The 15619-nt window shown below is 50.8% G+C and overlaps 1 protein-coding gene across 2 annotated transcripts in view; it reads right to left on the reverse strand.

The window, feature by feature from the left end:
• EZR (ezrin) overlaps positions 1-15619 on the reverse strand; it is a 44286-nt gene that overhangs the window by 6322 nt on the left and 22345 nt on the right. The window contains exons 3-8 of one of the 2 annotated variants that reach the window (XM_072966109.1): positions 14945-15028; positions 10835-10930; positions 9702-9976; positions 9099-9182; positions 7966-8112; positions 2850-2946 (exon numbers count right to left, since the gene is read on the reverse strand). In XM_072966109.1, the coding sequence (XP_072822210.1) occupies positions 2850-2946; positions 7966-8112; positions 9099-9182; positions 9702-9976; positions 10835-10930; positions 14945-15028 (783 nt within the window). Of the gene's footprint in view, positions 1-2849; positions 2947-7965; positions 8113-9098; positions 9183-9701; positions 9977-10834; positions 10931-14944; positions 15029-15619 lie in introns of those variants that run through there. The other variant, XM_006197698.4, reaches the window with a different exon arrangement.

Here is a 15619-nt window from a genome sequence, read left to right on the forward strand (position 1 = left end):
TTGTTATAAGTCATCAGGTTTCCCAAGGAGGTGTCTGCGGAGCTGGGAGAAACAGGTATTTTTATTACCCACCTATCTATCTCTTCTTACACGAGAGAACAATCTTTGCTATGGCCACACAGGCGTACTACCCAAATAGGTCTTGACTGTGGTTCCTAAGTATTTGCAAAGAAACTCTGATCAACACTAATTCTTCTTCAGAAAAAAATGTCACTTTAAAAAATCAAGGGACAAAACTACAGCTACCACCACCCATGGCATCCAGTCTCTGGGAGATGGTAAGAGCGTCCATCCTACGAGCCCATGGCTTCGGGGGAGGAGGAATAAATTCCTTGTGCTTCCTTGGAAGGAGGCCAGTTTGACTTTAAGCAAAAAACAAAAACTAAAAACTAATATTTATTTAGAGATTTCTAAATCCAAGTCTCCAGTCCACACCCCCTGATGAGACCCGGGCAGGCCTTTCTAACTCTGGCAGAGAATTATGTCCTAAAAACTGAAACAAGGCATGAGGGAAGCTCGAGGAAAATGAATCCAAGTTCCCAAGGATACAGCGGAGAGAGGGGGGACGCCCCGGCCAGCCGTGCAGATGAACATCGGGAGCCCCTGGGGCTCCGTGCGCCCTGATCCCGGGCTCCCTCAGGGCAGGACGGAGAGGGCCAGCCAGTCTGGAAGTTTCCAATTCTTCAACACTTCCAAAGCTCTTAAATACTTTGCGGCCCGAGCCTCTGCCTTTTTCATGAGGCCGCAGGAACAAAAGGCCCTTTCTGCAGGGGAGACAGCCCCACTCAGGGCCACCCTTTGAAAGCTGAAGATGTGGAGCTTCCATCACAAGAGTCAGAATATGGCCCCAAAGTGCCTATCCACGCCGGCCGGAGGGAGGAGAGACGGGCTCTGAGGGAGCCGCCTTGCCTGTGAGTCAGCGTGACCTTTGCCCTTTCCTTTTCTATCTTCTAAGTACAAGTTTAAACTTGGAAACTTGATTTCCTACTGCCCAGGGAGCAAAGCCTGAGTCTGGGCAGCACGGCTGAGAAGCGGGAGATGGGGGGCAGACAGAGCAGCCCCTGGGGACGTGGGGGCCCCAGGGACTTGTCCTTACTGCACACGCCACCCTAGAATCATGCCAGACACACCGCGTGCAACCACAAATGTTTCTCTCCCTTTCTTCCCCTTTAAGTGAAGCTTCAGGTAAAACCAGTAGGTAGTCAAAGTACACTTGCCTAATTCAACCAGATGCATTCTAATTGCCTTTGCTTGGGATTTTATGATTGTAAAATATTCTTCAGCTTTTCCAAAGCTCAACTTTAACCAAATTTGAAAAAAAACCACACAACTTAATTCTTAAACAGTCTCCCCAGAATTCTCACCCCTGTCAGTCAAATTTCTAAAGAAATGTTTTGAACAATCAGTAACATCGCAGGGCTCTAGCCTACCCAAGACTGCAGGACTGTCTTGCTCTCCTAACTGCTCCAGTCACACTGCCCACGTAACATGGGTACACTATGACCCTCGGTTCGTGGTGCTGCGTATTAATGTGACTTGTTACTACGGAGCTTGAAGAGTCTGTATTAAATGCTGTTTACCTTAAACAAGCTACTGAGTGGGAGTCGAGCCTGCCGACAGCAGGAAATGCTTTCAACAAAGGTAATACTTTTACAGTGTCTAGGCCTCTAGTTTTCCCTCTGGAGGGATGAATGCCCACGTGGGAGGAGCAGCCTGACAGTAATGCCACACGCTGTCCCCTGAGCATTAACCGTCACCAAGAGGACCCTGAGCCCAGGAGGGCTCCCAGACATCCACGGCCCGGACCACAGGCCATGTTTGCCTCTCTAAGCCTAACACTGTAACTGAGGAACATGAATTACACGAAATATAAAGTCCTTTCTGAACTATAATTTTGGTAATGTTCAGAACAGGCTCTAAGAAGGACACGAGAATTTCTTCAAGCGGCAGTTTTTTAAAGAACAGATTTCCAATTAGGAAAAAAACTCCTCACCCATTCAGCCGCACTACAGTACGTGTGTGTGTCTTACACCTTCCAAGCAAACACAGCGGGAAGTTTCAGTAACTCCCATCACTCACTGGTCTTTGCAGCTATCAGCGAGTAATCAGTATCCTTCAAATTCTCAGATAGGAAGTCCTCCCAGGATGATGCCCAGCAGGCTCACCTCTGTGAGGGCCATTTCCCACATAAGCACCAAGTTGAAGATGCCCACATGGAACCCACCTGGGGGCAAAAGGCACTTAAGAGAAGCAAAGCACAGTCCGTGCGAGGAGGAGGTGAGGTGACCTGCGGGGCCAGCAAGGCTCTGTCTGGGTGCCAAGTCTGATGTTTCCCAGTGTGGGTCAGTCGCAAAGACCATTGCCAAGTCCAACCCTGGCCCTGAGGCTTGGCAGTGGTCGTGTGTGCTGCAGCGGGCACCTGAGCGATGCTGCTGGGAGCCCCCACACCCTCAGCATGCCGCCTGGTTTTCCACGTGAACGTGAACATCTCCCAAGCCCAGAAATGCAACATTTTGTGAAATGCTTATTATTTGGCAAAGGTCAGTGACTTAGAATTGCTCTTTTCTTCATAAAAAGTGAAGACCATTTGAAAACTTAGGTGACAAGTTAGGCGAGCTTCTGACAGACACTGGGCTCCACCACAATGTCCCGCTGCAGTTGTCAGTGGCACGGCCCAAGGGGCCTTGACCCTCAGTGTAACCTACTAGCAATCCTTCCCCCCAGCATTTAAATCATCTTGAGTATCACCGGCTCCTTGTCCCACAGACAGAAATCTGTTGTCCTGGAAATGCATTTGCTGCAAGAATGGAAAACAGTAACCACTACACAGCATCCCCATATGAACTTACAGGCGCCTTCTTGTCGATGGGCTTAATGACAAACTTCTTGTCGTTGAAAGAGATGTTCCTGATTTCACTCCACGGGAAGCCAATCTTTGGGGTCAACCTAAGGTTAAAAAAAAAATTGGCATAGATGTGTAATTGGATTGGCTACGAGTTTATAAATCTATTCTTAAATTATTTTAGTTCAATTTAAAACAGTATAAAGCTGGCCCAAGAAGCATAATATATAATACACCTCATTCGCTAATAGTTGCTACCTGTGCTAGGTTAGGTTAGGTGGCTGTAAGGGCCAGGCCCTAGGAGACCTTGATATGCTCCCACTTACATCAGTCTTTCTCGGTTTCGGGCATCTCACTGTGTCCTGTCACCCCAGCTTGCTATCTTGAGGTCAACTTTGATTCCTAACCACGCACATCCTTTCATCCTTTGTTTGGAATACCTCTCACAGCCATGTTTTGCAGTTCATTCTGACATCACCACCCTAATTCCCCCTCTCACATGCCAGCAGCCTAACCAAGTTCTTTTTACCAGAACCCCACTTCCAGTCTGTTTGATTAACGTCCCTTTTAGTCAGTTCATTCCCCGCTTCATAAATGTGAACACTCCCCCCACCGCCAGTTTCTACAAGATAAAATCCACGGTCCTTAACTTAGCATCCAAGAGCCTTCTAACTTAGCCCTTGCTGCCTGCGTCAGCCCACCGTTTCAACACGGGGTTTAACTGTTGCACTTAACCCGGCAGGGCCTCCTCCCCGCTCCCTGGACCTGCACCATCAGGCCAGCCCGCCCTCCCTCTTCCAACAGCCTTTTTCCTCTCCACCTGCAGTTCCTTATGCTACACAAATTATTATCTTCGTGTTATTTACATCATTGCATTACTATTTAGCTCTCTGAAACCCATGCAGGTAAGCGTTCTGATGGCAAAGATCACATCTTATGTCTCCTATACATGCTATACTTACTAAGGGAAAAGGAAAAGGGTTTGGTATGGTTCAAGTCCAAAGTTTCCTTGTTGATTCTCTCTGGATGATCAATCCATTGCTGAAAGTGGGGTGTTAAAGTCCTCCACTAGTATTATACTGTTGTCTGTTTCTTCCTTCAAAAAACCTATTAGGATGTTTACATGGTTTCACAGTATCTCTCCTAAACACACATCAGTTCTGAAGGGGAAGACACTAACTTCACAGAGAAGCTTAGCAGGTGCCACCTGGACCTGTGATCAAAGTTAACACCACCAGAAATAAGATACTCTGATATCACATGCCACCTGGAAGGGCAGGACAGCATGTCTGTGGGATTATTGCCAAAAGTGCAAACTTCGAATCTTCTCATGGGAAAATATCAGGCAGATCCAAGTTGAGGGATTTTTCTCAAGAGTCAATGGCCAGAACTCTTCACAAGCATCAAGGTCGTGGCAGACAGACCGTGGGACTATCCGAGATGGGAGACTGGGGAGGTGTGGCAACAAGCTGTAGGTAGGATTCCAGGTGAATTCTGGGGCAGAAAAGGGACCTGACTGGACAACTGATTAAAAAGGGAATACAGTCCAGAGATTGTTATTAGTATCGTATCAAGGTTAGCGTCGTCCTGTTTTGATACTTGGATTGTAAGCACATGGGAATTCTCTGTACTTATTATTTTTGGAAACTTTTTCAAGTCTGAAATGATTTCAAAGTGAAAAAAATGGTTAAAAAATTAAAATTCAAAACATGCAGCTGAGGGTGAAAATAATGTTCTACATTGTGATAGAAATTTGGATTTTACAGACATACTTGTCTAAAGTCAGCAAATAAATACTCAAGAATTGTGCATTTCATTGTATTTAAATTTTACATCAAAAGAAAAACAAAGTATCTGAGCTCTAGTAAATAATATGCATTTTGGGGAAAGTATACAATTGTCTGCAATTTACTCTGAAATGTGTCTAAAAGGGCAGGGGAGGGGCGGGGGGTGGGACAGAGTACAGTGACATGTGGAAGAGGAGAGACAGGCTAATGGTTGTAGGTACGTGGGATTCATTGTAAAAATCCTTTCCATTTTAAAGTTTTTTGAAAATTTTCCTTGAAAGAGTTTAGAAGGGTCTGGGGTGGGGGGATGGGCTAGACAGCATGATGTGCTCACAGACGGGGAAGGGCCCAGTCACCTCCCTGAGTGACGACCGCAAAAGCTCTGGCCACGCTCTCACGAAAGACGACGGTTACCAGGCCTTGCCCTTCCGCTATCAGGAGGGGCCGACCCCGGGGTCCTCCCGCATCTCCGCAGGGCAGGCCCATCAGAAAACTCTGCCCGCACCCCTTCTGTGCCTCAGGAGGGGCCCCGGCCACACTTAAAGGACACGGTGGCTTCTCCTTCTCGGGCCCTCCCACCACATGTCTAACATGTGTCCAAACTCTCTTCTCTGCCGATCTGGGGTGGGCTTCTACCTGGAGCCCCTGCAGCAGCACATTTCTGTGAGAAACTAAGTTATTCAAAGAATCCTGTCTATTCTATGTTCAAGGTGGGGCACCGAAAACCGGAAAGGAGAGGATGGCCTGACAAGCGTGAGTCTGACATACTCGGTAAAACAAAACTCAAAACAAATCAAGAGAATGGCTTTTTGCTCTCCTCTGTGATGCAGGCAGGCCACCAACGATAAGGCACAAAAACGTAACACCACCTCCCACCCCCTCAAAAAAAAGAAATCTGCCGTGAGCATAATTTTAGAAACTGGAAAAAATGATGCATTTAAATGGTTGAAGCATTTCTAATGCTAATAAAATAGAAATGTCCATCAGAATACGTGATCTACAACCTTGGTGAAGAACTTATGGGAAGACACCTGGCCCTCGTTTCAGCCCCGCCTTGCCTACGGTCCTTTCCAGCATCTTCCCTGCTAGAGTCCTGGGCCTGCGGCACATCCAGAAACGTACAACTACAGCATGACTAGAGGAGGGAGCCCTTGGAGGGAAGAGAGTTACGTGGGACTGGAGAACTTGGGGCAGGATCAGGCCCCTCTCATTTTTGTTGTTTTTGGTCTCAGGATGCCAAGCAGTCACAACACAGCTAAATCTCTGTTCCCCAGCTAATAACGGCCTGCAGGGAAGGGTCTGCCCAATGCCTCCCTCTCGTTCGCTCCTCTGTAAGGGATGTGAAAGTTTACAGAAAGGAAGACAGTTGCTTCCAGTCCTATGTGCTCCCATGTAATTGTCATGTATACAATGAAAAAGGGATCCCAAGAGACTTTCCCAATCAGACAGTATTTAATACTAAAAAGAGTAAGTATTTTAGTAAAATAAAAGTATCTGTTTATCTGCAGGGTGCAGGAAGTCTCTTATCACCCAGTACACACACGACACAGCAGGTTTCTCCCTTGAACAGTGCTCCATGTGCGTGTGGTTCTCCGCTGTCAGCTCCACTGCTAGGGGTCATCATTCAACACCTAACACAGTTAAAGGATGCCACAGTTTTTCTCAGACCTGAGTCACAATCTCTTGCTTATCCCGGTGACTGAGTTGTCAGTATTTGTTTGAAAGGAGAAGAATTTGAGCTACTGATCGACTGAATGTCTGGGCAGGTGTCTGGCCTGCAGGCGAAGGAGGAGACCCCTTTGAGAGGCCTGCCTGTTCACTGCTGACCTGGGGGACGGAGAATGAGCCAAAGGAGGACCGAAGGAGCCCTGGGAGGGAACGTGCATTTACGTGGGTTGGGGATGGTTACAGGCTGATATCACCAAGTTTGGGCCTCTGGCTGTATCCTGCAGCTTGAAAAACCTGTTTGGACAGCCCGGCCATGGCTATGTTACAAAATCTGCTCATTCAAGAAATGAATTCAAAGACAGAGGCGGTTCCTACATATAATCCCACGAGGCCACCGCATCCCGACTGTGTGCTGCTCCCCGTGCGGCCCTGCAGACCAGCCACCATCCTCCAGGTTGGGGGCCTCCAGAAGGCCTCTTACCCAGTCTGTTCCTGTTTGTCTATAGCACTGGACCCTGCACACGTGGGGAAGAAGCAAACTGAGAGTCCTCGGTCACTCACTTCCGGGTTCTCAGCGGACTGCCTGGCACCCTCTGACAAGCACACCGTGTCCTACGTGCAACCAGACTCGGCGCTGACTGCACCGTGCCTTCCAGTAGACTCTCCGCCAACCACTCCAGGCACTCGGAGGGGCTGGGAACGGCCGACACAGGTCCCTGCCCTGCCCACGTGAAATGTATCTGTACTTTGGGCTCTGGCAAGAACGCAAGTGGCAGGGATTATAGGTGAATTCTTTGTATGAGATCATCTGTCTAAAGCAATGCCACGCCCCTCATGAATGCCAGCAAGGGGGTGGGGGAATCTGGGGTGCAGGGGAGCTGAGAGCACTAACGTCTCAGAAAGATGGGCGAGGCACAGGTAGGAGATGCAGGAGGGCATCACTCCGAGGAACCAGGAACCACCAGGGAAAACCTGCCCCCGCCAATCAAAATGACGTGTGTATCTAGCTCCTTGACAGAAAAAAGGCATCTGTGCAGTGTTCGTAACTGCAGGGATGGGCAAAGGAAGCCAACGGGAGGCCGGCTTGCTTGCTCTCACCCCGCCTGCTTTATACTGCTGGAGACCCCCCACCAGACAAGCATAACTAGTGTGAGGCAGTTAGATGCCTCCCACAGGTTCAGAGGATTTAGCTCAACTATCTGTACATAAAGGCTGTTGTTTACAGAATCATACGGTCTCTGAAGCACCATAAATACTCCCGTCGGATTAACACAAACCTCAAGCCGCCCAGCACTGCCAGGCTGCCTGGGTGGTCGCTACGGGCGTGCTGGTACCAACCGGGAGCTGGTGGAGACCCCAGGGGAAGGGGAGGGGGATGCCTTCCTGCACGTCTGCTTTCTTTCCACAAGCCCCAGAGTCTGTGAGGTCACGGACCCTTGAGGTCCTTGTACTGGGCCCCTCCACACATGCTAATAAAAGGCTGAGAAGTAACAGGAGAGAAAGAACACACACCTCTGAACCAACCTCCAGGATAGCTGCAAAGCCCTGAAGAGTCACATGCTAGGCCAATTGCCAGAGAAATACTTCAAAAGTAACCCACATGCGTAACTGCCATTGTCCCCAGGCCCGATACCCCACCAGCTAAAGATAATAGAAAGTTCAACTCACTTATCATCTTTCTCATAAATATTTAGTCCAAGGGCATCAACTCCAAGCCAAAGGTCTGTTCCTTTCTTATTTTTTATCTCAAAATAGTTGATTCCATACATTTCCAGGTCCTGGGCAATCTTCAGATACTCCAACATAGCACTGTCTCTGGTTGGGGAGAGTAAACACCAGCGTAACCATTAGCGTGCGCCACACCCTCAACAGATGAGCCGCCACCAGTACCCGAAACGTAAGGCAGCCCCGCAGGACCGGCTGACAGCACGTGCCTCAGTCACTGTCCCTCTGCCAGCCGTCCACGCCTGTGTCCAGTGGGCCCCCAGCTGTGCTGGACACGGGCCACGGACGTACCTCACACGTTAGTAGAGAAGTGAACTGACTCACGCTGGTTCCTCTAGACACAGAGGATTTCCCCCGTCAGCTTCAATGCTGGGGATGACCCTTCTCTCTGGCCTCCATGGTGCTTCGGGGAGTCCACCCTCTGCCTCCCCAGGGGCCACTGCTCAGGCTTTGGGTTATTTCCCTCCACAGAATATGCTTGGGTCAGACAGGAAATTCTAAGGAATTAAAAGTGTCTGAGGTCCAAACTGCAAATGAACTTTTGAGGCGGGGACATTACACAGAGTTGCTGCCAGTCCCCAGATGAGGATGCTAGGAAGAGCATCCGGCCACGTCTTAGACTGAACACCACCTGTCCTATCGGGCCCCCTCCACGCCTCACTGGTGCCTCTTTAATAGCAAGTGTTTGTCACTTGGGATCTGTCTTTTTACATTTACACCTTATGAAGACAACCACTGTGTGGTCAATGAAGTCGGCAACTCTGTGACAGGGAAAAGAAAATAACTGAGGCTTGTGGCCAACAGTCCTGCGGCCCCGGCTGAAATGAAGAGTTCTAGACGAGACTTTCTCTCCTCTGAAGTGAGGGGAGAAGGCTTTAGGGCCTAAAGGCATAAACTCAATAGCTTCTGACCCTGGGGAGGAACACTTGGCTTTATTTAGGAAGAAACCTCACTTGCAGCTCGTTACCTCCTTGCCCTGCCAGGCCCTGGGCCCGGGGTCACCTGGAGGACCCTCACTCGAGTCACCCACAATGAAGACAGGTCGGCAAGGCGGAGCCGCCCAGCCTGGCACTCACTTGAGCATCCCGCGGTGCTCGGCATGCCACACCTGGATCCGGTCCTCCCACTGGTCCCTGGTGAGCTTGTGCTGGTCCATGACTCTGGATTGCAAAGAAGAGGGCACAGCGTCATCGCCACAAAGGGCTGTGGGAGGTGAGCGGTGGCCACTGCCCACCCTCACGCAAACCTTGGCCTTTCTTTCAAATAAAGTCACCGAGAATATGTGACGATTCTATTTATGACCATTAACATCCTGGAAGATTCAGAACCTGGAACAAACCCAAAACCCAGTCTTGCTAGGAAAACTTTAAGGAGGTATTTTATTTTACGTGGCCTCTTCCTCTAAAGGGGGTGATTTACGTGACCACCTGTAAATAAACAGAGCTACCGGGGCCGATTCACCCCGCACCAGGAGAGCTAACAGGTCTGATTTGTCATGGTGCCCTCAGCTCCGGTGAGGGAGGCCCCCTTCCCTGCTGAGTTTCTCTACCGCAGACCCGTCGGGTGGTCAGCAGGGCCCCGGGGAAGCGCTGGGCCCCAGGGAGCATGCGCCCTCCACGAAGTCCCCGAGCCCCCAGACCCGGCCAGCACCCCGGCCGCCCCAGGCCCGGCCTGCGCACCTCTGGGGGATCAGCCGCTCGTTGCTGAGGTACCCGGCCTTGTGCAGCTCCTTGTTGTAGTCTCCGAACTTGGCCTGCACGGCATAGGAGCCCAGCAGCACGGCCGTCTCGGGCGGGCAGTAGATCTCGTCGCTCAGAATCCCCTCCTTCACTTGCAGGAAGAAGAGCTTCTGCGTGATGTCCTGGATGAGCTCCTCAGACACGTCTTCCGGGTAGAACTTGGCCCGGAACTTGAACAGGAGAGGATTCTCCTTTCTGAGCTCCTGGGCCGACACCTGGACAGCAAAGGCCAAGCTCTCACTGCAGGTTCGCCAAAAACCTGCCTTCCTGGCACAAGTTCTTAACAACTCACTCAGAAGATTCTTTCAGGCCGGTTTTCAGAAGATAATCTTTATTCTGAAAGTCACTTTTTTAACACGGAAGCCAGAAGAGGCCAGTTGGAGGCCTGCCACACTCTCATCCTTTGCTGGAGTCTGGCCACGGCCAGTCAGTGACCCGCCAGGACACCAGCCCCAGCCCTGGTCTTCCGGGGGCGATGCTATCAATTCCAGGTTGTGACCCATGAACCAGGCATCTTGTCCACACGGCCAGTCTAGCCCTGGACCAGGGACTCACTCTCTGTACCTCCTCTCTCTCCCTCGCCTCTTTCCTGATATGCATAGTAACATGGGAGGAAAGGGGGGAGGTTTGGGGAAAAGGACATTTTTCAAATTGTTTGGCAAAAACACATTTAGCTTATTGCTTTTCTTTATAATTGTGAGTGGAATTATCCAGTCTTTAGAGTTGGAGAAGAATTTATCACAGGTTCAAACAAAGCAGTAACAGGTTCTCACCAAACAGTGGATGATTCATGGTTTATAAGATTAACAATCTCATTGGGGAAAAAAAAAAAAACTAAGGTCAACTGAAAGCTAAGCAATTAAGCATCATACGCTCCAGTTCAGGAGCAGTGAAGAGAAATACCAGGATCTAATTTCCAACCACTATCCCCACTTACTAGAAACCTGCAATCTTTCTGTCTATAAAAACTTTTACACAAATACAAAGGAACAAAAAACAAAAGACCGAGTTTCCATGTCAACAAAGGGGACCAGACCCAATTATTAGCCTGTAAATAGTTAACTCTGACTTACCTTTTTATCAAGTTTCAACCAGGTAGGAAATCCTTTATTATCCACATACTGGAGGCCAAAGTACCACACTTCCCGAAGGCCGATAGTCTTAACCACCTGTTGAAAGAGACAGAGGGGCCCAAAGAGTCACGAGGAGCCCTCCGGATGGGCAGTGCCACGTGGTGCAGCAGAGCTGCCAGGAGCCGGGCGCCGGCTCAGTCACGCTGGGCAGGCTCCCCGCACCGTCTGTTACTAACAGAGGCTATCACCCCAAAGCCACAGACCATTTATTTTTAATATAACCTTGAGCAGACTCAGGGTTAACCTGTAGTCTCATGCTATCTCACTCCTACTCCTCTGTGTTCCATTATTTCCTGAGTAAAGACAGACAGGGGGTCACAGTGAGCACACAGAGAACAGGGCGTGACCCAGCTGCACCAGCATGTGTCACAGCTGTGAAGGTCACCTGTCGGAGTGCCCGCGTGGAAAGGGGGCTGAAAGTTACCACCGTGAAGCAAAGGGGCGCGTGGGCCTCCTCTGGCTGCCCGTCTCTGCTCCTCAGGCAGCTGGCCCAGGACTCTGTTCAGCTAGGACCAGGGACCCAGCAGTTCCTGCAAAGGCAGGAGGCAGAGGGCGGGAAAGACCCAGGGAAGGGGGCAGCGCCCAGCTGCACACACGCCAGGGTGACCAGCATTCTTTCAACCTCCAGAAATCTGAAATTCTCATACAGGAAAGTAGAATTCAACCCTAGGTCATAGCAAGGAATTTCACATTTTAAAATTTTCTACAGTACTAGGAAAAAAGTCTCCTGTGGTCCTTTAGAGAGAGAGCCCCTGGCTGGTTTTTCAAACGCCAGGTGTTCTGCATCCAATCCTGCTAATTTCTTACTCCGCACAAATCTGCATCTCAACATCTGGGTGTGAAAACTGCCCTGCTTTCCTCTTCGTGTTGTTTCAAAGTTGCACTAGGAGGCCCCACACACGTAAGCAATTCTACCTCTCTGGTCTAGTCTTTCTACTCCATCCACCCAACTGTAGCCTCAGCCTGGGTCTAACCAGTCCTGAATGAGTTCTGGTCCCCTTGGCTCCTGCATCCCTGTCAGACCCTTGCTGATCTCAGTGCCACAGCCCAGATTCCTCATCTCCGTCTGCATCCCCGTGACCAGCCCCCTCTCACGGGGCAGGCTGGACCCTGGAGCCTTGCCACGGACCTAACGCAGGAGCCTCACTCCCTCGGTGGAGGCCTGTCTTGGGTGCCCCAATCTGCCATGTATCTTTAGGGTATGAATCTTCCGTTTCCAGGCTGACTGTCCTCAGCGTGTTTCAAAGCCCTATTTCTATCCCTATGGATTCCCCAAAACAACACAGCAGAATTCAACAGCCTTCCTTTCTTCAGGCCGTTTTAAAAACCAACCAGCCCTCTCCACGAGGGAAACCCAGCGTCCCTAGAACACACACCTCACGGTCCCTCCAGTGTTCCTCCTCACCTACAGCTGATACGCTGCACGGAGCACATGTGAACAGGTGTGGGGACTAGTCCTTCATCTCTGCCTCTGTTTTAAGTGGCAGATTTTTGGAAAGGAAAAGGCAGGGATGTGTCTACTTAATCTCCAGTAACAGCTGGAAAACGCTACTTTTTGATGATTAAAACAATGGGCAGAGAGTCACAGGGCAGAACTCCCTTCCCCCAGCTCAGCAGCTTCAGGGGTGGGAAAGCACCGCGGCCCCTCCAGGAACCCAGGGCACCGCGGGGTGGCCAGCCTCTGTCACTGGAGCCTTGGCTTAGAATCTAGCCACAGACAAAGTGACAGCACTGGGCAGGGGCTGGGGGACATTTATTGCAGAAGAGACTTAAGGAATCAGAGGGGAAAGACAGGGACAGACTGACCGACCTACCTTCCAACCTAATTCATTTAAAAACCACGTTTTAGTGACTGGCAGTCGGGTCTGTGAATGAGCTTCCAAGACCTAGAAGGGTATCAGATGGCAGCACAGAGAAAGGACGCAGAGTCCTGTGCAGCCCACAGCCCTTAGCAGGTGTCAGGAAGAAACATGCCCAGAGGGGCTGAGGGGTGAAGGGGCAGGTGCAGGTGAGGACAGGACCTTCGCATCACAGCTACCTCAGAAGGAGAAATGAATGGATCTTCAGAGAGTGAAGTGTAACACAAGTGGAGCCAACCTCTGCTCTGGCACGAGCTCACTGTACGGCCCCGAGGTTCCCTTCCTCCCCGAGCCCCGGGCTCCCAGTTATGACCTATGACCAGACCGAGCCAGGTACCCGGTCTGCCCGCACCTCCACGTTCTCAGACCATGCGGTGTTTCTCAGCAGGAAGCACATCTCTCTCAGAGACCTGGTGACCTAAGTCCTGTCACTGAAGGGAGGGAGGGAAGGAATCTTTTTGTCGGCTATGACTTTCATCTCTCTGGACTCTGGCTTGGGGGTGGAACCTCATCACCCGTCTCAGAGGCTGGCTGAGCTCCAGGCGGGAAAGACGGCCTGGGAAGGGCGGTTACCGTGAGACCGCCCCTTAGCAAGCGGATGCAGGGACTGTTCTCTGCGGTGGGGAACAGCAGTAACTGCGCGCTGGCCCAGGACGGCTGAGAGGGGCTAATGAGCCTCAGAATAATTCAGGGGCTGAACTTATCAAAACTTGGCACGTGGACTGGATTTATGTATTTATTTAGCATTTTTAAAACAGTTGTGGGTCCACAAGTGACTGAGTGCAGGGTCCATTTCTGCACACCTGTAACCCATAGCTCCACATCACTGGCGAACAGCTAATCTCATATTAGAAAAATACTTGGCTCAAAACCAACGCAAATACTGACTAGATACAATTATTCAGCATTGAGGAACACGTAAGTTCTGTCAACATGGCGCCGGGATCAGGAAGCTGAGACCATCACGTGAGGTGTGCAGCTCAGCGCCCAGCACCTATGTGCGGTCAGAAGAGTGTGTGGAACTGAAACTGGCAGGTGAGGTGCCTTGAGACACCAGGGCGAGCCTCTTATTCTCCCCAGCCCCACAAAGGGCCCTCCAATAGCAGAGACAAGGACCTCAGGAGACACAGGGAATCAGTATCCCGCAGCGTACATAATGCAAACTCTTCAACAGCCCCTGCTATTGAAAAGCCACACCTGAGAAGAATCTAGAAGTAAGGGAAACTGAATGGACAATACATCGGACACCAAAAATGCCTAACTACCCTGACACAGAGCTTCCGTCTCCCATTTTAAAAATCTGCTCGGAAAACAGCCCCCACTCGTTTACAAAGACTTTGCCGAGTGGGGGCCGAGCGGCTGCAGGCAGAGCTGACCCAGCCCGGGCCTCCTCCCGGCCCCCACCCGCCCCCTGCCCCTGGCCCCGGTTCACTTACTTCGGGATTATCTTGCAGGAGGAACCTTTAGATTTTCACCCTAAGTCCAACCCCACCCAGGGCAGTAAATGTCTCTATCCTCATTGGGTGAGGCCCAGCCAGGGAATGGCCTCAAAATAACAGCACAGGGAGGGCGGAGGCCATGTCTGCAACCACCCTTGGAGGCTTCCGCTCCGGGGCCCTGGCCCTGGGGCTCCAGCTGGGGGGCATCCACCTGCCCGGGCTCACTTTCAGTTTGAAGGGAGACCCAATCACGCACTGGGGTGTGTGTGACCTAAAGCTTCTATACCTGCCAAATTCTGCCTCCCGGGTTCCTGATCAGCACACACTCCAACTGGCAGGTCTGCTGGTTAGATGAGTTCCCCACTCCCCCTGCTGGCTGGGACTCTCAGGACCTCTCAGTGATCCCACTCAGGACAGAAGCATCTGCTGACCTGGGAGCCAGCTCAGCTGAGTCCCTTGGTCCCCCTGGAAACCATGGTGACCTGGCGGGACATCCGGCAGCCAGAGCTTTGGGTGAGGCACTGGCTGGTCGAGATCCCACAGCAGCCCCCAGACTCCTTCCTGGGGCTGTGGACCCGGCTCTACCCAAGAGTGTGTCCAACGATGTGATGCTGCGGTGGGGAAAGGCCCACTCCACATGGAGGAGCCAGCAGCAGACCATGGCCATAAATGTGCTTGGCAAACAAAATTATTTGGATGTTGGGAAAATTTTTTTTCTAACTGGGAATTCTCTCAGGTTCACAGAGACCAACCTGATCAAAAAGCTGTTTTCCTGTTGTATTTGGCTGGATGGCGAACTCCAGCTCCGCATCCATGGTGGTGACTCGGACATTGATCTGGAAAACAGAACAAAACAAACTACACTTAACTGAGTGTTCTTTTAATGATCTTCAGGGCTTTCCACCTCAACTCAAAGGTCTGAGCAACGTGGCAAGAGTATGTTCCAACTCCACATCCACTCCCATCCAGGCAGCACACCCCCCACACCCCCACCACCCCACCTCCCCAACACCCCTCCCCACCACATCACAGACACACCCCCCACACCCCAGCACACATACCACCGCCCACCCCACTGCACATACATACACACACCACACTCCCCCACATACATACACACCACACACGCCCCAGATGAAGAGTTTTGCAGTGTGCACAGTTTGGATTCAAATATGCACCCTCATGGCTTTAATAAAGCACACTCACGCTTAGGTCTAAGCTGTTTTTCTACAAAAATACTTCGATAACTTAATATATTTTTCCATATACAATCTCATTTTGATCCTTAAAACAGCTAAGTGAGGCACCAGTGGGCAGCCTCAGAGCCTTCATACCAAGTCAGGAAGTACAAGGAGGAGAGAGAAGGGTCTGCACAGCAGAATGTTTACGGCAACCTGAGAACCACCTAAACGGTGAAGAGAGAAGAG

Source organism: Vicugna pacos, chromosome 8, assembly GCF_048564905.1.
Source record: "Vicugna pacos chromosome 8, VicPac4, whole genome shotgun sequence".
Taxonomy (NCBI): Eukaryota; Metazoa; Chordata; class Mammalia; order Artiodactyla; family Camelidae; genus Vicugna; species Vicugna pacos.